We start from the raw sequence: 23,454 nt of genomic DNA on the forward strand, positions 1-23,454 counted from the left end.
TTTGGGTTTTTTGAGGGGAATTTGGGGTTTTTTGAGGGGAATTTGGGGTTTTTTGAGGGGAATTTGGGGGTTTTGGGGGGGGATTTGGGGTTTTTGAGGGGGAATTTGGGGGTTTTTTTTTGGGTTGGGGAGGGGTCCCTGGGTTTTGTCCCTGTTGGGTTTTGGGGGGGATTTGGGGTTTGGGGAGAATTTGGGGTTTTTTGGGGGAGGATTTGGGGTTTTGGGGGTCAGGGAGGGGTCCCCAGGTTTTGTCCCTGTTGGGGTTTGGGGAGGATTTGGGGTTTTTTGGGGTTTTTGAGGGGAATTTGGGGTTTTTTTGAGGGGAATTTGGGGTTTTTTGGGTTGGGGAGGGGCCCCTGGGTTTTGTTCCTCTTGGTTTTGGGGGGATTTGGGGATTTTTTTGGGAGATTTGGGGTTTTTTGGGCGGATTTTGGGTTTTTTGGGTTCGGGGGGGTCCCCAGGTTTTGTCCCTGTTGGGTTTTGGGGGAGATTTGGGGTTTTTTGGGCAGATTTGAGGTTTTTTGGGGGTTTTGGGGTGGGGGGGGTTCCCTGGGTTTTGTCCCTGTAGGGTTTTGGGGAGGATTTGGGTTTTTTGGGGGGAATTTGGGTTTTTTTGAGGCGGATTTTGGGTTTTTTGGGTTCGGGGGCGTCTCCAGGTTTTGTCCCCTTTGGGTTTTGGGGGTCCCAGAAATTGGGGAAGGGCTCAGGGGGTCCCCAAGGTTTGGCCCTGGGGATTTTTGGGGTGCAGTCCCCAGATCTTGGTTGGTTTTTATTTGTTTTTCCACACCCAATTCCCATTTTTACCTCATTCTTTACCCCACAATTTCCATTTTCCCTCCCCAATTCCCATTTCCCCCCTTTTTTATCCCCCAATTCCCATTTTCCCTTCGTTTTTTTAACCCAAATTCCCATTTTTTACCCCCATATTCCCATTTTTTACTCTCATATTCCCATTTTTTTAACCTCCAAATTCCCATTTTTTAACCTCCAAATTTCCATTTTTTTTACCCCCATATTCCCATTTTTTACCCCCAAATTCCCATTTTTACCCCCAAATTCCCGGGTTTTTTTACCCCCATATTCCCATTTTTTTAACCTCCAAATTCCCATTTTTTTACCTCCATATTCCCATTTTTTACCCCCAAATTCCCATTTTTTTTACCCCCAAATTCCCATTCTTTACCCCAAATCCCCACTTTTTCCCCATTTTTACCCTCCCCAGAAGGTCGGGACAAATCCCCAAATTTTCCCTCTCCCCAAATTTTGTCCCCTGCATTTTTTGGGGACCCTCCCCAACCTTTACCACCCCCACCCCCATTTTTGGGGATCCCCAAATTTTTCCCTCCCAAACCCCCAAACACGAGGCTGCACAAAAATGGCTGAAATGAGTAAAAACGAGGTTTTCTTGTTTTTCCTTCATTCCCAAATGCGGCCCCTCCCCCCCCGACAGACACAGACAGAGGTGGGGGAGGGGAGGGGGAAACACCCCACGATTTTTTTTTTTCATTTTTTGGGGTTTTTTTGTTGTTTTTGTTGATTTTTTTGGGGTGCGGGGGTCCAGGGCTGGTTTGGCCTCTTGGGTGGGACCCTCCCAGCCCTAAAGGAGAGAGAGAGAGGGGAAGAAATGACCCAAAAATGTGTAAAAAAACCCCTGAAAAAACCCTAAAGAACCCCAAAACTAAGCACGGCCACAGACACCACAACGGGGGACAAGAGAGGGGGGCGACCCCTCCTCAATTTGTGCTTGGGGACAAAGGGGACACAGAGACACCCCCGAGAGGGGACAGAGACCCCCGAGTGGGGACAGAGACCCCGAGAGGGGACAGAGACCCCCGAGAGGGGACAGAGACCCCCGAGAGGGGACAGAGACCCCGAGTGGGGACAGAGACCCCGAGAGGGGACAGAGACCCCGAGTGGGGACAGCGCTGGGCGAGACCACGAGAAAATTTTGGGGGGGGAATTGAGGAATTTTGGTGGGGATTTGAGGAATTTTGGGGGCGATTTGAGGATTTTTTGGGCGATTTGAGGAATTTTTCCGTCCCCAAAGCCTCCGCCCACGATGTCCCCAAGCCCCCGCGGGTGTCACACGGTGGTGACCGAGAGCAGGGGGTGCTCCAGGCGCCCCCCGTGCTGTGCCAGCATCATCTCCTGGATCGTCACCCAATTATCCAGGATGCGCCGGCTCCTCTTGCGCAGCCCCCGCCGCGACCCCTGCCCGTGTTGAGGAGGGGGCGCCACCTCCGCGACCCCCGGGACCCCCGCGGGCCCTGCGGGGAGCTCGGGCCGCCCTTGGAGCAGCAGCTCCCGGCGCCTGCGCTGCTCCCGAGCCCGGGCCAGGTGCTGCTTGCGCTGCTCGCGGCTCCAGTAGCGCCCGGTTTTCAGCTCGCTCCGCGCGTCGTCATCCGTGGAGCCGCCGCGTTCCTCCAGGATTTTGATGGCCCGAGCTTTGAGCAGCCGGTCCCGGCCTGGCCGCTTCCCCCGGGGCCCTTTAGCGCTGCCCGGAGCTCCGGAGGGCGGCGGTGGTGGTGGAGGTGGCGGAGCGGCTCCGAGGCCGGCCCGCAGCAGGAGCGGGGAGCTGCGGGAGCTCTCGCCGGTGTTGTAGGCGCTGGTGCTGTCGCGTTCCGGAGCTTCGGCGATATCGGCCAAAGGGCCCTCCACGCCCGGCCTGGGCTCTCGCCAGGCTCGGCGGCCTCGCTCCCGGAGCCGCTCCAGCTGCTGGGCCCGCAGGAGGTGCCGGCATTTGAACTCCAGGTGCCGCAGCTCCTCCTCGAGCCGCGCCAGCTCCGCCCGGCCCGCGGGCCCCGCGCAGCGCCCGCGCAGGGCCCGGTAGCGCCGCAGCTCCGCGGGGCTCAGCGCGGCCAGCGGCGGAGAGGCCGAGCCGGGCCCCCAAACCCGGCCCTAAACCCAAACCCGGCCCTAAACCCAAACCCGGCCCTAAACCCGGCCTTAACCCCGCTTCTAAGCCCGCTTCAAAGCCCGGTTCTAAGCCTGGTTCTAAGCCCGCCGTTCCGCGCCGCCCGCCCGCTCCGCTGCCGGCTCTTCCCGCCGACCCGCAGCTGGAGCCGGAGCCGCTCCGCGCCGCCGCCGCTAATCCAGCGCCGGGTTTTGCGTGGAGCCGGGGTGGGTTTTGGGGTGAATTTTGGGGGTTTTGGGGTTCGCGGCGAGGCGGGGGAGGCCGAGGGGGCGGAGGGGGCCCCTCGCCGGCCTCCTCGCCCAGCAGATCGTGCTCCGAGCTCTCCTCGTTGCGCGTGGATTCGTCCGTGCGCCCCACGCCGCTGTCGGGCTCGGCCCCGCGGCCGCCGCCGGGCGTGGCCGGGCTGGGGGGCTGGGGGGGGACCCCCCAAAATGAGCAGGGACCCCCCAGGACCCCTTTATAGCCCCCCCCCCCTTTAAACCCCCCCAAAATGAGCACGGACCCCCCCCCCCAGGACCCCTTTAAACCCCCCCAAAATGAGCAGGGACCCCCCCCCAGGACCCCTTTATAGCCCCCCCCTCTTTAAAGCCCCCCCCAATTTCTCATCGCCATCCCGGGACCCCCCTCCCCAATTCCCTCCCAGCCCCTTCCCCTCCCCTTGGGATCCCCCAGACCCATTTGAATCATCCCCAATTCCCATTTTTCCCCCTTTTTTTAACTCCTATCCCCATTTTTGCCCCTTTCCCCCCCTCCCAATTTCCATTTTTTTTTCATCCAATTCCCATTTTCCCCCCATTTTTATCCCCATCCCCATTATTCCCCTTTCCCCCCTCCCAATTCCCATTTCTCCCCATTTTTCCCCTCACAATTTCCTTTTTTTCCTCCCAATTCCCATTTTTCCCACTCCCCCCCCCCATTTTTTCCCTCCCAATTCCCATTTTCTCCATTTTTCACCACCCCCCCATTTTTCCCCTCCCAAATCCCATTCCCCCCCCATTTTTTACCCTCCCCAATTCCCATTTTCCCCCATTTTTCCCATTTTCCCCCATTTTCCTCCATTTCCCCCCCCATTTTTAGCCCCCCCATTCCCATTTTCCCCCCATTTTCCCCCATTTTTACCCATTTTCCCCCATTTTCCCCCTATTTTTTTGCCCCCCCAATTCCCATTTCCCCCCACTTTTCCCATTTTCCCCCCATTTTCCCCCATTTCCCCCCCCATTTTCCCCCATTTTTCCCATTTCCCCCCCATTTCCCCCCATTTTTTCCCATTTTTCCCCCATTTTCCCCCCATTTTTTCCCATTTTCCCCCCATTTCCCCATTTCTCACCTGCCCGGGGGGGGTCCAGGCCCCCCTGATCTCGGGGTCCTCATCGGAGCCGAACCCATCCAGGAAATCCTCGCGGTCACTGTCCCGCCAGCGCTGGGGAGGGGGCAGCACCCATGGGACACCCAGGGACACCCAGGGACACCCATAGGGACCCCCAGGGACACACAGGGACCCACAGGGACACCCAGGGACCCCCGGAACCCCCCGAGACCCCAGAGACCCTCAGGGACACCCAGGGACACCCATAGGGACCCAGAGGGACACCCAGGGACACCCCCAGGGACACCCAGGGACACCCAGGGACACCCATAGGGACACCCAGAGACCCCACAGGGACACCCAGGGACCCACAGGGACCCCCCCAGACCTCCCCAGAGCCCCTCAGGGACCCCCCCCAGACCCCCGGGACCCCCAGGGACACCCAGGGACACCCATAGGGACCCATAGGGACACCCAGGGACCCCTGAGACCCACAGGGACCCCCCGAGACCCCAGAGACCCTCAGGGACCCATAGGGACACCCAGGGAAACCCAGGGACCCCCAGGGACCCCCATAGGGACACCCATAGGGACACCCAGGGACCCACAGGGACCCCCCAGGGACACCCAGGGACCCCCCCAAAAACCCTCGGGACCCCTCCCCAAATTCCCCTATCAATCATTTTTTGCCTCCATTTTTTTCCACCTTTGCTGCTCCCAAACCCCCCGGGGACCCCTCCCCAGCCCCCCCGGGACCCCTCCCCAGTTTTGGGGACCCCTGCCCAGCTTTGGGGACCCCTGCCCAGCTTTGGGGACCCCTCCCCAGTTTTGGGGACCCCTCCCCAGTTTCGGGGACCCCTGCCCGGTTTTGGGGACCCCTCCCCAGTTTTGGGGACCCCTCCCCAGTTTCGGGGACCCCTGCCCGGTTTCGGGGACCCCTCCCAGATTTGGGGACCCCTCCCCAGCTTTGGGGACCCCTCCCCAGTTTTGGGGACCCCTCCCCAGTTGTGGGGACCCCTGCCCGGTTTTGGGGACCCCTCCCCAGATTTGGGGACCCCTCCCCAGCTTTGGGGACCCCTCCCCAGTTTTGGGGACTCCTCCCCAGTTTTGGGGACCCCTGCCCGGCTCTGGGGACCCCTGCCCAGTTTTGGGGACCCTGCCCATTTTTGGGGACCCCTCCCCAGCTTTGGGGACCCCTGCCCAGCTTTGGGGACCCCTCCCCAGTTTGGGGGCGCCCCCAGCCCCACCTGGCTCTCGGGCCGGGCCAGCAGCAGGGAGATGTTGGTTTGCTGCTCACGGGTCAGGAAGGCCACGGCCTCCTCCCGGTCCTGGATCTCCACCCCATTGATCTGAAATGTGGGGAGGGGGAGGCCCCAGGGACCCCTCCTCAAATGGAGGAGGTCGGGGAGGGGGGGAGGGAAGGGGGTGAGTTCATCAAAATGGCCAAAATTTCACCCAAAAATCGCCCGCGAATTCTTGGGGGTTTTGGTCAAATTCACCCCAGAATCTCCACAAATTCACCCCAAAATCTCCACAAATTCACCCCAAAATCTCCTCAAATTCACACCAAAATCTCCACAAATCCACCCAAAATCTCCTTAAATCCACCCAAAATCCTTCCATTTCCTCCCAAATTGCCCCCAAAATGCCCCAAATTGTGCCCAAATTGCGCCCAAAATGCCCCAAATCGCCCGCGAATTCTTGGGGGTTTTGGTCAAATTCACCCCAGAATCTTCACAAATTCACCCCAAAATCTCCAAAAATTCACCCCAAAATCTCCTTAAATCCACCCCAAATCCTTCAATTTTCCCCCAAATCCCCCCCACAATGCCCCAAATTGTGCCCAAATTGCGCCCAAAATGCCCCAAAACGCCCGCGAATTCTTGGGGGTTTTGGTCAAATTCACCCCAGAATCTCCACAAATCCACCCAAAAATCTCCAAAAATCCACACAAAATCTCCTCAAATCCACCCAAAATCCTTAAATTTCCTCCCAAATCCACCCAAAATCTTTCAATTTCCTCCCAAATTCCCCCACAATGCCCCAAATCGTGCCCAAATTGCGCCCAAAATGCCCCAAATCGCCCGCGAATTCTTGGGGGTTTTGGTCAAATTCACCCCAGAATCTCCAAAAATTCACCCCAAAATCTCCTTAAATCCACCCAAAATCTCCTCAAATCCACACAAAATCTCCTCAAATCCACACAAAATCCTTCCATTTCCTCCCAAATCCCCCCCACAATGCCCCAAATTGTGCCCAAATTGCGCCCAAAATGCCCCAAATCGCCCGCGAATTCTTGGGGGTTTTGGTCAAATTCACCCCAGAATCTCCACAAATTCACCCCAAATCTCCACAAATTCACCCAAAATCTCCTTAAATCCACACAAAATCTCCACAAATCCACCCAAAATCCTTCCATTTCCTCCCAAATTGCCCCCAAAATGCCCCAAATTGCCATAATTGCCTCCAAATTCCCCCAAATTCCTGCCCAAAATGTCCCAAAATCCTCCCCAAAATCCTCCCCCAAAACATCCCCAAATTCCCCCCAAAACGTCCCAAAATCCTCCCCAAATTCCCCCCCAAAAATACCCCCAAAATCCCTAAATCCTCCCAAAATTCCCGTCCAAATCCCCCCAAAATGCCCAAATCCCCCTAAAATCCCCCCAAAATCCCCAAATTCCCACCCAAATCCCCTTAAAATCCCCCCAAATTCCCCAAATTCTCCCCAAATTCCCTCCCAAATCCCCAAAATCCCCCCCAAATTGTCAAAATTGGCCCCAAATTCCCCCCAGAATCCCCAAAATCCCCCCAAATTTCCCCAAAATCACCAAAATTGGCCCCAAATTCACCCCAGAATCCCCAAAATCCCCCCAAATTTCCCCAAAATCACCAAAATTGGCCCCAAATTCCCCCCAGAATCCCCAAAATCCCCCCAAAATTCCTCCCCAAATTCCCACCCAAATCTCCCTAAAATCCCCCCCGAAATTCCCCCCAAATCACCAAAATTGGCCCCAAATTCACCCCAGAATCCCCAAAATTTCTCCCAAAATCACCAAAATTGGCCCCAAATTCACCCCAGAATCCCCAAAATTCCCCCAAAATTTTCCCCCAAAATCACCAAAATTGGCCCCAAATTCACCCCAAAATTTCCCCCCAAATCACCAAAATTGGCCCCAAATTCCCCCAGAATCCCCAAAATCCCCCCAAAATTTCCCCCCAAATTGGCCCCAAATTAACCCCAGAATCCCCAAAATTCCCCCCCAAAATTGGCCCCAAATTCACCCCAGAATCCCCAAAATTCCCCCCAAAATCACCAAAATTGGCCCCAAATTCCCCCCAGAATCCCCAAAATTCCCCCAAAATTTCCCCCCAAAATTGGCCCCAAATTAACCCCAGAATCCCCAAAATTCCCCCCAAATTTCCCCCCAAAATCACCAAAATTGGCCCCAAATTCCCCCCAGAATCCCCAAAATTCCCCCAAAATTTCCCCCAAAATTCCCCCAGAATCCCAATTTATCCCCAATTTATCCCCAATTTCCCCCAAATTCCCCCAAAATCCCAAATCCCAAACCTGCACGATCCTGTCTCCCTCCCGGATCCGCCCGTCCTTGGCTGCGATGCTGTTGGGATTCACCTGAGGGGACAAAAAAACCCAAATTTTTGAGGATTTTTCATGAGGACTTGGGGGATTCTTTAGGATTTTTTATTTTTATTTTTTGGGATTTTTAAAAATTTTTTTAGGATTTTTTTTTAGGATTTTTGGGATTTTTTTTAGGATTTTTGGGAGTTTTTTTAGGATTTTTAGGGTTTTTTTTAGGATTTCTTGGGGAAATTTTTAGGATTTTTTGAGGCAATTTTTAAGGATTTATTGGGGGATTTTTTAAGGATTTTTTAATGACTCCTTGAGGGATTTTGGGGGGTTTTTTAGAATATTTTTTAGGATTTTTTTTAGGATATTTTTTAGGATATCTTGGTGGTATATTTTAGGATTTTTTAGGATATTTTTTAGGATATTTTTTAGGATATCTTGGTGGTATATTTTAGGATTTTTTAGGATATTTTTTAGGATATTTTTTAGGATATTTTAGGATATTTTTTAGTATATTTTTAGGATATTTTAGGATATTTTTAGGATATTTTTTAGGATTTTTTAGGATATTTTTAGGATATTTTTAGGATATTTTTAGGATATTTTTTAGGATATTTTAGGATAATTTTTAGGCTATTTTTAGGATATTTTAGGATAATTTTTAGGGTATTTTTTAGGATATTTTTTAGGGTATTTTTTGGATATTTTTAGGATTTTTGGGGCTATTTTTTAGGATTTTTTTAGGATATTTTTTAGGATATTTTAGGCTATTTTTAGGATATTTTAGGCTATTTTTTAGGATATTTTAGGATATTTTTTAGGATATTTTAGGTTAGTTTTTAGGCTATTTTTTAGTATTTTTTAGGATATTTTTTAGGATATTTTAGGATAATTTTTAGGATATTTTAGTATATTTTTAGTATATTTTAGGCTATTTTTTAGGATATTTTTTAGTATTTTTTAGGATATTTTTTTGGATATTTTAGGCTATTTTTTAGGATATTTTTTAGGATATTTTTTAGGATTTTTGGGGCTATCTTTTAGGATATTTTTAGTATATTTTTTAGTATATTTTAGGATATTTTTTTTAATATTTTAGGATATTTTTAGGCTATTTTTAGGCTATATTTTAGGCTCTTTTTTAGGCTTTTCCCCCTCCCCAGCAGACCTCCCCCACGTAGATGCCGGGGTCCTCCTCGCCGTCCGTGCGGTAGCAGACGGTGATTCCCAGTTTGTGACTGGTTTTGTACAGCTCCACCTCCTGGGGGGGGGGAGAGGGGTCAGGGGGACCCCCAGGACCCCCCCGGGACCCCCCAGAACCCCCCGGGACCCCCCCTCAATTCCCAGCCCCCTCCTGCAACTTCCCCCTCCCCCATAAATTCATTTTTGGCTCCTTTTTTTCCTTTTCTGGGGGTCCCAAACTTCTTAAAATTCTCCCAATGCCCCCCCAAAAAAGGCTCAGGACCCCCCCCAAAAAGGCTCAGGACCCCCCCAAAAAATCCAGGACACCCCCAGAACCCCCCCCCCAATTTCCCAGTCTCCCCCCTCCCCAATAAATTCATTTTTGGCTCCTTTTTTTCCATTTCTGGGGGTCCCAAACTTCTTAAAATTCTCCCAATCCCTCCCCAAAAAAGACTCAGGACCCCCCCAAAAAATCCAGGACACCCCCAGGACCCCCCCCCCAATTTCCCGGCCCCTCCCCTCCCCAATAAATTCATTTTTTACTCATTTTTTTCCACTTTGGGGTTCCCAAACCCCCCCAAAAAAGACTCAGGACCCCCCCAAAATATTCAGGACCCCCCCCAAAAATATTCAGGACCCCCCAACAATCCCCAGCCCCCCCCCCAGGACCCCCACCTCATATTCCAGCTCCTCGGGGCGCTCGGGCTCCCCCAAATCCGTGGGGTCAAAATAATCCTGGGGGAGGGGGGGCCTGGGGGGGGCAGAAAAATATCAGGGGAGGGGTCCCAGGGTGGGGGAGGGGTCCCGAAGGGTTTGGGGAGGGGTCTCGGGGGGGGGGTTGGGCCTCAAAAAGGGTTTTGGGGGGCCTGGGGGGCAAAATGGGTCTGGGGGGGACATCCCCAAAAGGGGTCTGGGGTCTCAGAAAGGTTAAAATGGGGGGGTCTGGGGGGGATAGGAAAGCCCAAAATGGGTCTGGGGGCTTAGAGGGGTTAAAATGGGGGGACCCTGATTGGTCTCTGAGGGGGGGGCACCCCCTAAAATGAGTCTGGGGGCTCAAAGGAGTCACAATGGGGGGGTCCTGGAAGGGTGGAACATCCCAAAATGGGTCTGGGGTCTCAGAGGGGTTAAAATGGGGGGGTCTGGGGGGTGGGACAGCCCAAAATGGGTCTGGGGTCTCTCAAAGGCGTCACAATGGGGGGATCCTGATTGGTCTCTGAGGGGAGGACACCCCCTAAAATGGGTCTGGGGGCTCAGAGGGGTCACAATGGGGAGGTCTGGGGGGGACATCCCAAAATGGGTCTGGGGTCTCAAAGGGGTCACAATGGGGGGCTCTGGGGGGGACATCCCAAAATGGGTCTGGGGGCTTAGAGGGGTTAAAATGGGGGGACCCTGATTGGTCTCTGAGGGGGGGGCACTCCCTAAAATGGGTCTGGGGTCTCAAAGGGGTTAAAATGGGGGGTGTCTCTACAGGGGGGAAACCCCCAAAATGGGTCTGGGGTCTCAAAGGAGTCACAATGGGGGGGTCCTGGCAGGGTGGGACAGCCCAAAATGGGTCTGGGGTCTCAAAGGAGTCACAATGGGGGGGTCCTGGCAGGGTGGGACAGCCCAAAATGGGTCTGGGGGGGGTTCCAAGCCCCAAGGGGGGGTCCCAAAGATCTGGGGGGGTTCCAAGGCTCAAGGGGGGAGGGGTCCAGGGGTCCCCACCAGCCCCACCCGGGGGTCCCCAAGGATCTGGGGGTCTCTGAGGGGTTCCAAGGCCCAAGGGGGGGTCCCCCAAATATCTGGGGGGGGGTCTGGGGAGGATTCCAAGCCCCAAAGGTGGGGGGGGTCCCTGGGGGTCCCTAGGGAGGATCCCAAGCCCCAAGGGGGGGTCCCTGGGTGTGCGGGGGTCTCTGGGGTGGTTCCAATGCCCAAGGGCGGGGGGGGTCCCTGGGGGTCCCTGGGGGGTCCGGGGGTCTCTGTGGGCGTTCCAAGGCTCAAGGGGGGGGGGTCCCACAGATTCGGGGGTCTCTGGGGTGGTTCCAAGCCCCAAGGGGAGGTCCCTGGGTGCCCGGGGGTCTCTGGGGGAGGATTCCAAGCCCCAAGGGGGGGGTCCCTGATGGTCTCTGAGGGTCCCTGGGTGCCCGGGGGTCTCTGGGGGAGGATTCCAAGCCCCAAGGGGGGGGGGTCCCCAAAGTTCCGGGGGTCTCTGGGGTGGTTCCAAGCCCCAAGGGGGGGGGTCCCTGAGGGTCTTTGGGGTGGTTCCAAGCCCCAAGGGGAGGTCCCTGAGGGTCCCTGAGGGTCTCTGGGGTGGTTCCAAGCCCCAAGGGGGGGGGGTCCCTGGGGGTCCCCGGGTGTGTCCCCCCCCCCCCCCCGTTCACTCACGGCTCGCCCCCCCCCAGCCGGCTCTCGAAGCTGATGTCCGTCTGGGTGCCGCTGTCCACCAGCCCCGCCCCCCCGGCCCCAATTTGGGGCGGGGGTCCCGGCCCCCCTCCCCCTCCCCATGCCGAGGGTGGGGGGGTGGGCTCCGGCCTGGCCCCGGGGGCTCCTCCTCAGCACCTGCAGCACCAGCGGCTCCTTGGAGCCCCCCCGGGGGCCCCCCCCGGCGCGACCCCTCCTTCCCGCTCACCTGAGAGGGGGTGGGTGGGGGGGGTCAGGACCCCTCCTCAAATTCCCCACACCCCCCCCCCCCAATCCCCGGGTGTCTCCATTGTCCCCAAACCCCTCCCTAAACCCCTCCCAAACCCACCCCGCCCCCTCCCCAAAATTCAGCCGCGGCCCCCCCCCTTCTCCCTCCCCCATTCCCCACCGCGACCCCCGACCCCAACCCTAAAAAATCCCCCCCGGATCTTCCCCAAAGCCCCCCCCGAGACCCCCGCCCACCCCTCCATTGTCTGCGGCTCGCCCGGAAGCGGCGGGCGCGGTTCCCATGGCAACCGAGGGGCGGGGGGCGAGGGGGACACCGGGACCCCCCCCCCCAAAATCCACAGCGACCCCTCCCCCCCCTCACCTGTTCCCCCCCCCTTTACCTGGCCCTGAAGCCCCCAGACCCATTTTTACCTGGCCTAGCCCCCTCCCCAAATTGTCTCTCTTTTACCTGTCCCCCGAGCCCCCAGACCCATTTTCTTCCCCCTTCCCCCACTCGCAGCCCCTCTCCCCATTCATTCCCCCCCCCCCGAGCCCCCAGACTCATTTCCCTTCTCCCCACTCCCTCAATTCCCACATTCCCTCCCCATTCATTCTTCCCCGAGCCCCCAGACCCATTTCCCTTCCTTCCCCCATTCTCCCCCGAGCCCCCTCCCCATTTCTCCTTCCCTACCCCGCTACCTGCAGCCCCCTCCCCATTCATTCACCCCCTCGACCCCTCCCCATTTACCTCCATTCCCCCCCCCCCCACGCCCCCTCCCCGGATTTCCCCCATTCCGGTCCCTGCAGCCCCCGAGCCCCCAGCCCCATTTATCCCTATCCCGGTCCCTGCAGCCCCCTCCCCATTTTACCCCTGTTCACCCCGTCCCCTCGCCCCCTCCGCACAATTCCCCCTCATATCCCGGTCCCTGCAGCCCCCTCCCCATTTATCCCCATCCCGGTCCTTGCAGCCCCCTCCCCACTGACCCCTCCCCATTGACTCTCGCCCCCTCCCCACATTTCCCCCTCACACCCCGGCCCCTGCAGCCCCCTCCCCACTGAACCCCCACCCATCGCCCCCTCCCCACATTTCCCCCTCACATCCCGGTACCTGCAGCATCACCCGGTGCTGCTCCTCCGGTTTCTGCACCACGCACATGTTGCAGCCCATGGCGGGACCCCCCCTCACCTGCGACCCCCCCTCACCCCCGGGGACCCCCCCCCGCCCCCGGCCCCGCCGCCGCCTCAGCCTCGCCCCCCTCGCCCGGGGGGGCGGCAGCGCCCGCCCCGCGCCCCCCCCCCGGCCCTCATGGCGGGCTCGGGGCCGGGGGCTCGGGGGCGGCTCCGGGGCCGGTTCCGCCGCCCGGGGGCGGTTCCCGCGCTCGGGGCCGGGGCTGTTGTTTCCGGTTCTGGTTCCGGTTCTGGTTCCGGTTCCGGCTCCGGTTCCGGCCCCGGTTCCGGCCCCGGTTCGGGCCGGTCCGGCCGCGGCGGCCGTGAGGGGAGGGGGCGTGGCCAGGCGTGAGGGGAGGGGGCGTGGTCTAACGTGAAGGGAGGGGCGTGGCCAGGTGGCGATGGGCGTGGCCAAGCGTGAGGGAGACTATCAGCAGTGAGGGAGGCGTGGTCAGAACTGTGAAGGAGGCGTGGCCAATGTGGGTGTGGTCGCGCTTAGGAGGCGTGGTCAATGCAAATATCAATGTGGGTGTGGTTGGGTTGTGAACGAGGCGCGGTCAATGTGGGCGTGGTCACGGCGATCGCGCCCTTTTAGCGAAGCCGCGCCCACTCCCCGAGGCCACGCCCACTCCCTGGGCGGACCCCAAAGACCCCCAGAGACCCCAGAGACCCCTCCCACAGAACCTACAGACCCCAGACCCCCTATAGCCCCCCAAAATCCCTACAGACCCCCATAACCCCCCAAGAGCCCCTATGGACCCCCTAAATCCCCTCAAAGACCCCCCCTATAGCCCCCCAAGACCTCCATCCCCTCAAAGACCCCCCAGAGTCCCCCATAATCCACCCCACATCTCCTATAGACCCCCTATAGCCCCCCAAATCCCCTCAAAGACTCCCTATAGCCCCCCCATAACCCACCCCACATCCCCTATAGACCTCCCTATAGGCCCCTCAAAGACCCCCCCAAAAACCCCCTCAAAGAACCCCCAAGACCCCCTATAGCCCCCCAAACCCCCCCAAATTCCCTACAGACCCCCCAGAGCTCCCCCAAATCCCCTTAAAGACGCCCCCAGACCCACTAAAAACCTCCCCAAGACCCCCTACAGGACCCCCATCCCCTATAGACCCCCTATATCCCCCCCCCCGGCATAGCCCCCTCCCCAAAATCACCCCCAGCCTTTTCCCGGCAGTTCTTTCTTTATTTTTGGGGCTTTTTCCCCCCCACAATTTTTTTATATTTTTGGGGGGGGGTTGGTTTTTTTTTTTTTGCAATTTTTTTTTTTTTGCTCCGCGTAATTTTGGCGCTTTTTGCTCGGGGGGGGAGGGGAGGGGGTCACACATTGGGGGGGAGGGGTCACACGAGATGGGGGAGGGGAAGGGGGGCTCGGCTGCCGTTTTTGGGGCCCTTTGGACCAATTTTTCCGCTTCTTTTTTTTCCCATAAAAAGGGGGTTTGGGGAGGGGGGGGGGCACCGCACACATTGGGGGGGGGGGGGGCTACAAAGCTACGACACAGCGCGGGGGGAGGGGGGGGTTGGAATCGGGACCCCCCCCCGTGGGGATTTGGGGGAGTTTTGGGATGGGGGGGGGGTTTTGGGGTTCAGGGAGGGGCCCGGGGGGGGTTTTGGGGTGCAGGGGGGGGGTTCGGGGTGCAGACCCCCCCCCGCCGGCTCGTGTGAGGTTGCCAAGGCCGCGCCGTGAGATGCATTCAGAAATTTGGGGGGGTGGGGGGGGGGCGTGGTGGGACCCCCCACCCCCACCCCAAAAAAAACCCCCCCCCAATTTTTTTTTTTTTTTTTTTTTGGGGGGGGGTATCGGAGGAGTGAAGGAAGATGAGGGGGGGGGGTCTAAAATCTTGGGGGGGGGGGGGCGCAAAATCCCCCCTTGCCCCCCAATTTTGGTCTGCAGAGCCCCCCCCGTGTCCAGACCCCCCCCCCCCCAAAAATCCAGCGCGGGGGGGAGGAGGGGGGGGGGGGGATTTTTTTGGCTGAGTCCAACGGAGGGGGGGGGTCCCCACCTTCCCCCCCCCCCGCTGTGAGGTGTTTTTGGGGGGTCCCTGTGCCCCCCCCCCCCCCTCCACCAACTGCAAACAACCCCCCCCAAATTGGGGGGGGGGGCGCTTAAGGGACCCCCCCTTTGGCAGTGAAGGGGGTGGGGGGGCCCTTAAATGGGGGGGGGGGGGGTGGGGGTCCCCCTTGGGTTTGGGGGGGGGTCCCAGTGAGACACTGGGGGGGTCCCCAGGGTCATGGGGGTCCTGCTACGTCATGGGTGGGGGGTCCCCAGTGCTGGTGGGGGGGGGGGGGGGGTCCGACTGTGACATTGGGGGGGTCCCATTGAGGAGGGGTCCCCAGGGTCATGGGGGTCCCACTGTGACATGGAGGGTCCCACTGAGGAGGGGTCCCACTGTGAAAATGGGGGGGTCCCCACTGTGACATTGGGGGGGTCCCATTGTGCCACTGGGGGTGCCATTGAGGAGGGGTCCCCAGGGTCATGGGGCGGTTCCACTGTGAAAATGGGGGGGGGTCCCACTGTGACACTGGGGGGTCCCACTGTGACAGTGGGGGGGGGGGGTCTCCATTATCAAGGGGGTCCCGCTGTGACAGTGGGGGTCCCACTGAGGAGGGGTCCCACTGTGACACTGGGGGGTCCCCACTGTGACATTGGGGGGGGGGTCCCACTGTGACACTGGGGGGGTCTCCATGATCAAGGAGGTCCCACTGTGACATTGGGGGTGCCATTGAGGAGGGGTCCCCAGGGTCATGGGGGTCCCACTGTGAAAATGAGGGGGGGTCCCACTGTGACATTGGGGGGGTCCCGCTGTGACACTGGGGGTCCCATTGAGGAGGGGTCCCACTGTGAAAATGGGGGGTCCCCACTGTGACATTGGGGGGTCCCACTGTGAAAATGGGGGGTCCCCACTGTGACATTGGGGGGGTCCCACTGTGACATTGGGGGGTCTCCATGATCAAGGAAGTCCCATTGTGACATTGGGGGGATCTCCAGGATCAAAGAGGTCCCACTGTGACACTGGGGGTCCCATTGAGGAGGGGTCCCCAGGGTCATGGGGGGGTCCCATTGTGAAAATGGGGGGGGTCCCACTATGACATGGGGGGGGTCCCATTGTGACATCAGGGGGGTCCCCAGAGCTGTGGGGTCCCCATGGTGACACTGGGGTGTCCCACCACGACCCAGGGATGTCCCCATTGCCACCATGGCCCCAGCACCGCCCCCTCTGCCCGTCCCCATGGCCGTGGCACCGCCCCCGGTGCCCCCCCCGGGCGGGGGTCCCTCAGTCGAGGGGGGCGGCGGCCGAGGGGCTGGCGGGGCCGGAGCTGCCGGCGGCCGTGCCGCGGGTGCCGCTGTACTGCCCGATGAAGGAGCCGTCCTCGTTGAACTGCACGTCGGCGCTGCCGCCGTAGCCGGCCAGGCTGTCATCGCTGCCCAGCGCCGCGCCCGCCGCGCCCAGGGAGCGCCCCGAGCTGCCCGAGGCCTTCTCCTCGCCGTCGCTGGGACAGGGATCAATGATCAATCAATGATCAAACATTGACCCAATCAATAACCCAACCATCAGCGCCCCGAGCTGCCCGAGGCCTTCTCCTCGCCGTCGCTGGGACAGGGATCAGTGATCAATGATCAATGATCAAACATTGACCCAATCAATAACCCAACCATCATCGCCCCGAGCTGCCCGAGGCCTTCTCCTCGCCGTCGCTGGGACAGGGATCAATAACCAATCAATGACCGATCGATGATCAATGATCAAACATTGACCCAATCAATAACCCAACCATCATCGCCCCGAGCTGCCCGAGGCCTTCTCCTCGTTGTCGCTGGGACAGGGATCAATGACCGATCAATGATCAATGATCAAACATTGACCCAATCAATAACCCAACCATCAGCGCCCCGAGCTGCCCGAGGCCTTCTCCTTGCCGTCACTGGGACAGGGATCAATGACCAAACATTGACCCAACCACTGACCCAATCAATAACCAATCAATAATCAGACATTGACCCAACCATCATTGCCCCGAGCTGCCTGAGGCCTTCTCCTCGCTGTCGCTGGGACAGGGATCAGTGACCGATCAATGATCAACTGATGATCAATCAATGATCAAACATTGACCCAATCAATGACCAATCAATGATCAAAGATTGACCCAGCCACAGACCCAACCATTAACCCAACCATTGACCAACCATTGACCCAACCAACACCCAACCAAAGACCCAACCATTGACCCACCCACTGACCCAACCATTGACCTAATGACCCAACCACTGACCCAACCATTGACCAACCATTGACCCAACCATTGACCAACCATTGACCAATCAACACCCAACCAATGACTCAACCATTGACCAACCATTGACCCAACCACTGACCCAACCAACACCCAAACATTGACCAACCATTGACCAACCACTGACCAACCAATGACCTGACCATTGACCAACCATTGATGAACACCCAACCATTGACCAACCATTGACCAATCACTGATGAACACCCAACCATTGACCAACCATTGACCAATCAACACCCAACCAATGACTCAACCATTGACCAACCATTGACCCAACCATTGACCCAACCATTGATGAACACCCAACCATTGACCAACCACTGACCAACCACTGATGAACACCCAACCATTGACCAACCATTGACCCAACCATTGACCCAACCACTGACCCAACCATTGACCAACCACTGACCAACCATCGATGAACACCCAACCACTGACCCAACCATTCACCAACCATTCACCAACCATTGACCCAACCATTGACCAACCAACACCCAACCACTGACCAACCATCGATGAACACCCAGCCATTGACCAACCAGTGACCCAACTACTGACCCAACCAACACCCAACCATTGACCCATCCACTGACCCATCCATTGACCCATCCAACGTCCCCCACGAAGGCTGTGAGGGGCTGCGTGGTGGGGGGGAGGGGAATGACATGGATGAGGACCCCTCCCCCAGCCCTGAGGACCCCCAATGCCCCCCCAGGCCCCACCCCCCCCCAGGGGATTGGGGACCCCCCCGTGGGTGCAATGACCCCCCCAGACCCCCCTTACCTCTCCAGGGACCTGCGTTAGCCCAGGGCAATTAGCGGCGAGCGATTAATGAGAGAGGGGCAATTAGCATTTGGTGAGGAGGGTGAATAATTAATGAGGGGGGCAGTTAATGAGCGGGTTAATTAGTGTGGGAAGGCAGATCACGGTCAATTGCGATAAACCCCTCCACCAAGCCACGCCCACTCCGATCAGACCACACCCATTTACATGAAACCACGCCCATTTAAAGCCAAACCACGCCCATTAAAAGCCAAACCACGCCCATTTTGGCCAAGCCACGCCCCTTTCTCACCGGTACTCCCCGAAGGTCTCGTCCTTCATGGGCCGCGCCTCCGAGTCCACCTGCGTGTCCTCCTTGTCCTTCACTGGGGGGGCACCTGCGCTCAGGGGGGGCCACGGCACCCCCGGGACCCCCCCAAACCCCTCAGACCTCGGGGACCCCCCCCAAATCCCTCAGACCTTGGGGACCCCTCCCCAACCCCCTCAGAGCGTGGGGACCCCTCCCCAAATCCCTCAGACCCTGGGGACCCCCCCCCAATTCCCTCAGACCTCGGGGACCCCTCCCCAATTCCATCAGACCTTGGGGACCCCCCCCCCCCCAATTCCGTCAGAAGTTGGGGACCCCCCAAAACCCCAATCCCCACTTCCAGGACCCCCCAAATTACCAAGCTGCCCCCCAGGACACCCCAAAACCCCAAACCCCCACCAAACCCCCAAATTCCCAAACCTCCCCAAACCGCCCCTCCCAGGACCCCCCAAATTCCCAAACCTCCCCAAACCGCCCCTCCCAGGACCCCCCAAATTCCCAAACCTCCCCTCAGGACCCCCCCAAACCCCAGGACTCCCCAAGACCCCAAACCCCCCCTCAGGACCCCCCAAAACTCCAAATTCCCTTCAGGACCCCCCCAATTTCCCAAATCCCCCAAACCCCTCAGGACCACCCAAATTCCCAAACCTCCACCAAACCCCCAAATTCCCAGACCCCCCAAATTCCCCCCAAATTCCCAAATGCCTCAAACACCCCCCAAGAACTCCCCAACCCCCCAATGCCCCCTCCAGGACCCCCCAAAACCCCAAACCTCCCCCAAACCCCCCCAGGACCCCCTCTCCACACCCCAAACCCCCCAAATTCCCAAACCTCCACCAATCCCATCCCCGTGGAGCCCCCGCCGTTCCCGGGGGGTTCCCAGGGGGTTCCCAGGGGGGGTTCCCGGGGGGGTTCCCGGGGGGGTTCCCGGGGGGGTTTCCCAGGGGGGATCCCGGGGGGGTCCCGGGGGGGTTCCCGAGGGGGTTCCCAGGGGGTTCCCGGGGGGTTCCCGGGGGGTTCCCAGGGGGTTCCCGGGGGGGATCCTGGGGGGGTTCCCGGGGGGCTCCTGGGGGGTTCCCTGGGAGTTCCCGGGGGTTTGGGTTCCCGGATTTGGGGTTTATTTTGGGGTGATTTTGGGCTGGATTTGGGGTTTATTTTGGGGTGATTTTGGGCTGGATTTGGGATGGATTTTTGGGTGGTTTTTGGGGGGTTTCCCGGGGGGGCTCCGGGCTCACCCGAATACTTGCCCCCCTTGCTGCGTTTGATGAAGCAGAGGATGAGGAGGAGCAGGAGCAGCAGCACCGCGGCGCTGACGAAGCCGATGAACCAACCCTCGGTGGCGAAGCCGCCCGCGGGGCGCGGCAGCACTGAGGGACAACAACGGGGAGGGAGGGGGGTCACGGTTTGGGGAGAGACCCCAGGGGGATTTGGGGAGACCCCAGGGGGATTTGGGGCATTCCTGAGGGGTTTCGGGGAGACCCAGGTGAGTTTGGGGAGGCTCGAGGGGATTTTGGGGAGACCCGAGGATTTTGGGGACACTCCCGGGGAGTTTGGAGAGGACCCCGGGGATTTTGGGGAGACCCGAGAGGATTTTGGGGAGACCCCCAGGGGGAGTTTGGGGCATTCCCGAGGGGTTTTGGGGAGACCCTGGGGAGTTTGGGGAGGACCCCGGGGAGTTTGGGGCAACTCCAGGGATTCTGGGGACACCCACGGGGAGTTTGAGGCATTCCCGAGGGATTTCGGGGACACCCTGGGGATTTTTGGGGAGGCCCGAGGGGATTCTGGGGAGACCCCGTGGATTTTGGGGAGACCCCCGGGGAGTTTGGGGCATTCCTGAGGGGATTTTGGGGAGACCCCCGGGGAGTTTGGGGAGACCCGAGGGGATTTTGGGGAGACCCGAGGATTTTGGGGAGACCCGAGGGGATTTTGGGGCATTCCCGAGGGGTTTCGGGGAGACGCAAGGGGAGTTTGGGGATCCCCTCAGGGAGTTTGGGGCATTCCTGAGGGGATTTTGGGGACACTCCCGGGGAGTTTGGGGAATTCCTGAGGGGTTGCGGGGAGACCCCGGAGATTTTTGGGGAGACCCCCAGGGGAAGTTTGGGGAGACCCAAGGGGATTTTGGGGAGGCCCCCAGGGAGTTTGGGGCACCCTCGAGGAGTTTAGAGGGGTTTTGGGGACACCCCCGGGGATTTTTGGGGACCCCCGGGGGGAGTTTGGGGCATTCCCGAGGGGTTTCGGGGAGTCCCAGGTGAGTTTGGGGAGGCTCGAGGGGATTTTGGGGAGACCCAAGGATTTTGGGGAGGCTCGAGGGGATTTTGAGGCAATCCTGGGGATTTTTGGGGACCCCCCCGGGGGATTTTGGGGAGGCCCCCGGGGATTTTGAGGAGTCCCCCGTGGATTTTGGGGAGACCCGAGGGGAGTTTGGGGCATTCCCGAGGGGTTTCAGGGAGACCCCGGGGATTTTTGGGGACACCCCCGGGGGAGTTTGGGGCATTCCTGAGGGGTTTCAGGGAGACCCCTGGGGAGTTTGGGGAGACCCCCAGGGGGAGTTTGGGGAATCCAAGGGGATTTTGGGGCAACCCCAGGGATTTTTGGGGATCCCCCCCGGGGAGTTTGAGGCATTCCCGAGGGATTTCAGGGAGACCCCGGGGATTTTTGGGGAGACCCGAGGGGAGTTTAAGGAGACCCGAGGGGATTTTGGTGAGGCCCCCGGGGGAGTTTGGGGCATTCCTGAGGGGATTTTGGGGCATTCCCGAGGGGATTTTGGGGCATTCCTGAGGGGATTTTGGGCAACCCCGGGGATTTTTGGGGACACCCCCGGGGGATTTTGGGGCATTCCCGAGGGGTTTCGGGGAGACCCCTGGGGAGTTTGGGGAGACCCTGGGGATTTTGGGGACCCCCGCAGGATCTCAAGGCTCTCATGGGAGGATTCGGGCTGGATTTTGGGGTAATTTGGGGGTGATTTTTGGGGTGATTTTGGGGTGAATTTGGGCAGGACTTGGGGGGTTTTTGGGGGGGATTTTGGGGTCTTTTGGGGCTCACAGGTGCCGTTGGTGTGCACCTCGCTCTCCCAGAATGCCCCACGCTCCCCAGGGCTGGATTTGGGATTATTTTGGGGGTTTTTTTGGGGTGATTTTGGGCTGGATTTGGGATGGATTTTGGGGTGATTTTGGGGTGAATTTGGGCAGGATTTGGGGTGATTTTGGGGGTGATTTTGGGCTGGATTTGGGATGGATTTTGGGTGATTTTTGGGGGTGATTTTGGGGTGAATTTGGGCTGGATTTGGGATGGATTTTGGGTGGTTTTTGGGGGTGATTTTGGGCAGGATTTGGGGTATTTTCAGGGTGAATTCGGGGCGTTTTGGGGCTCACAGGTGCCGTTGGTGTGCACCTCGCTCTCCCAGAACGCCACGCACTCCCTGGGGCTGGATTTGGGATTACTTTGGGGGTAATTTTGGGCTGGATTGGGATGGATTTTGGGGTGATTTTGGGGTGAATTTGGGCTGGATTTGGGGGTTTTTTTGGGGTGATTTTGGGCTGGATTTGGGATGGATTTTGGGGTGAATTTGGGCTGAATTTGGGCTGGATTTGGGGTTTTTTTTGGGGTGATTTTTGGGGTTTTTTGGGGCTCACAGGTGCCGTTGGTGTGCACCTCGCTCTCCCAGAACGCCCCGCGCTCCCTGGGGCTGTATTTGGGATTTATTTTGGGGTGATTTTGGGCTGTATTTGGGATGGATTTTTGGGCTGGATTTGGGCTGGATTTGGGATGGATTTTGGGGTGATTTTGGGGTATTTTTGGGGTGAATTGGGGGTGATTTTTGGGGCTCACAGGTGCCGTTGGTGTGCACCTCACTCTCCCAGAACGCCACGCGCTCCCTGGAGCTGGATTTGGGATTTATTTTGGGGGTGATTTTGGGCTGTATTTGGGATGGATTTTGGGGTGATTTTGGGATGGATTTGGGGTTTTTTTTTGGGGTGATTTTTGGGGTTTTTTGGGGCTCACAGGTGCCGTTGGTGTGCACCTCGCTCTCCCAGAATGCCACGCGCTCCCTGGGGCTGGATTTGGGATTATTTCGGGGTTTTTTTTGGGGTGATTTTGGGCTGTATTTGGGATGATTTTGGGCTGGATTTGGGGTGAATTTGGGCTGGATTTGGGCTGGATTTTGGGGTGAATTTGGGGTGAATTGGGGGTGATTTTTGGGGCTCACAGGTGCCGTTGGTGTGCACCTCGCTCTCCCAGAACGCCACGCGCTCCTCAGGGCTGGATTTGGGGTTTATTTTGGGGGTGATTTTGGGCTGTATTTGGGATGGATTTTGGGGTGATTTTGGGGTGAATTTGGGCTGGATTTGGGGGTTTTTTTGGGGTGATTTTTGGGGTTTTTTGGGGCTCACAGGTGCCGTTGGTGTGCACCTCACTCTCCCAGAACGCCACAACGCTCCTCGGGGCTGGATTTGGGGTTTATTTTGGGGGTGATTTGGGGTGAATTTGGGATGGATTTTGGGGTGATTTCGGGGTGAATTTGGGCTGGATTTGGGGTTTTTTTGGGATGAATTGGGGGTGATTTTTGGGGCTCACAGGTGCCATTGGTGTGCACCTCGCTCTCCCAGAACGCCACGCGCTCCCCGGGGCTGGATTTGGGATTATTTTGGGATTATTTTGGGGTGAATTGGGGGTGATTTTTGGGGCTCACAGGTGCCGTTGGTGTGCACCTCGCTCTCCCAGAACGCCACGCGCTCCCCCGAGTGGTTCCTGCCCACGAACTGCACCCGGTACGAGGTCCCGGGCCGCAGGTCCCCGAGCCGGTACCGGCCCAGGGAGGAGTTGGCCCGGCCCGAGGAGCGCCAGGGCTCCTCCGCTGCGGGGGGAGAGGGACGGGGGTCGTGGAGGGCCGATAGACCCCAAAACACCCCCAAAAATACCCCCCAAAATACCCCCAAACACCCCCCAAAAATACCCTCCAAAATACCCCCAAACACCCCCAAAAATACCCCCCAAAATACCTCCAAACACCCACAAAAACCTCTCCCCAAAATACCCCCCAAACACCCCCAAAATACCCCCAAACACCCCCAAAATACCCCCCAAAACACCCCCAAAATACCCCACAAAACCCCCCAAACACCCCCAAAACACCCCCAAATATACCCCACAAAACACCCCCGAAACACCCCCAAAATGCCCCACAAAACCCCCCAAAATACCCCCCAAACACCCCCCAAAAACACCCTCAAAATACCCCAAAATACCACCCAAAATACCCCCAAACACCCCCCAAAAATACCCCCCA

The 23,454-nt window shown here is 58.2% G+C and overlaps 2 protein-coding genes across 2 annotated transcripts in view; both read right to left on the reverse strand.

The window, feature by feature from the left end:
* Positions 1-1,380: 1,380 nt before the first annotated feature.
* Positions 1,381-13,132, reverse strand: LOC139586943 (PDZ domain-containing protein 4-like). Its single transcript, XM_071420630.1, is given in 10 exon segments — positions 1,381-2,895; positions 2,897-3,325; positions 4,242-4,334; positions 5,468-5,569; positions 7,792-7,854; positions 8,978-9,070; positions 9,667-9,742; positions 11,356-11,420; positions 11,423-11,599; positions 12,707-13,132. Coding segments are annotated over 10 exon segments (1,971 nt in total). The 5' UTR covers positions 12,767-13,132; the 3' UTR covers positions 1,381-2,082.
* Positions 13,133-14,924: 1,792 nt separating this feature from the next.
* L1CAM (L1 cell adhesion molecule) overlaps positions 14,925-23,454 on the reverse strand; it is a gene marked incomplete at its 5' end in the record, with an annotated part of 49,164 nt that continues 40,634 nt past the window's right edge. The window contains 5 exon segments of the mRNA XM_071420632.1: positions 14,925-16,270; positions 17,861-17,872; positions 18,153-18,225; positions 19,403-19,534; positions 22,858-23,022. Of these exon segments, the coding sequence (XP_071276733.1) occupies positions 16,054-16,270; positions 17,861-17,872; positions 18,153-18,225; positions 19,403-19,534; positions 22,858-23,022 (599 nt within the window).

Source organism: Agelaius tricolor, unplaced genomic scaffold, assembly GCF_023055355.1.
Source record: "Agelaius tricolor isolate 1412-34295 unplaced genomic scaffold, bAgeTri1.0.p SCAF_154, whole genome shotgun sequence".
NCBI lineage: Eukaryota > Metazoa > Chordata > Aves > Passeriformes > Icteridae > Agelaius > Agelaius tricolor.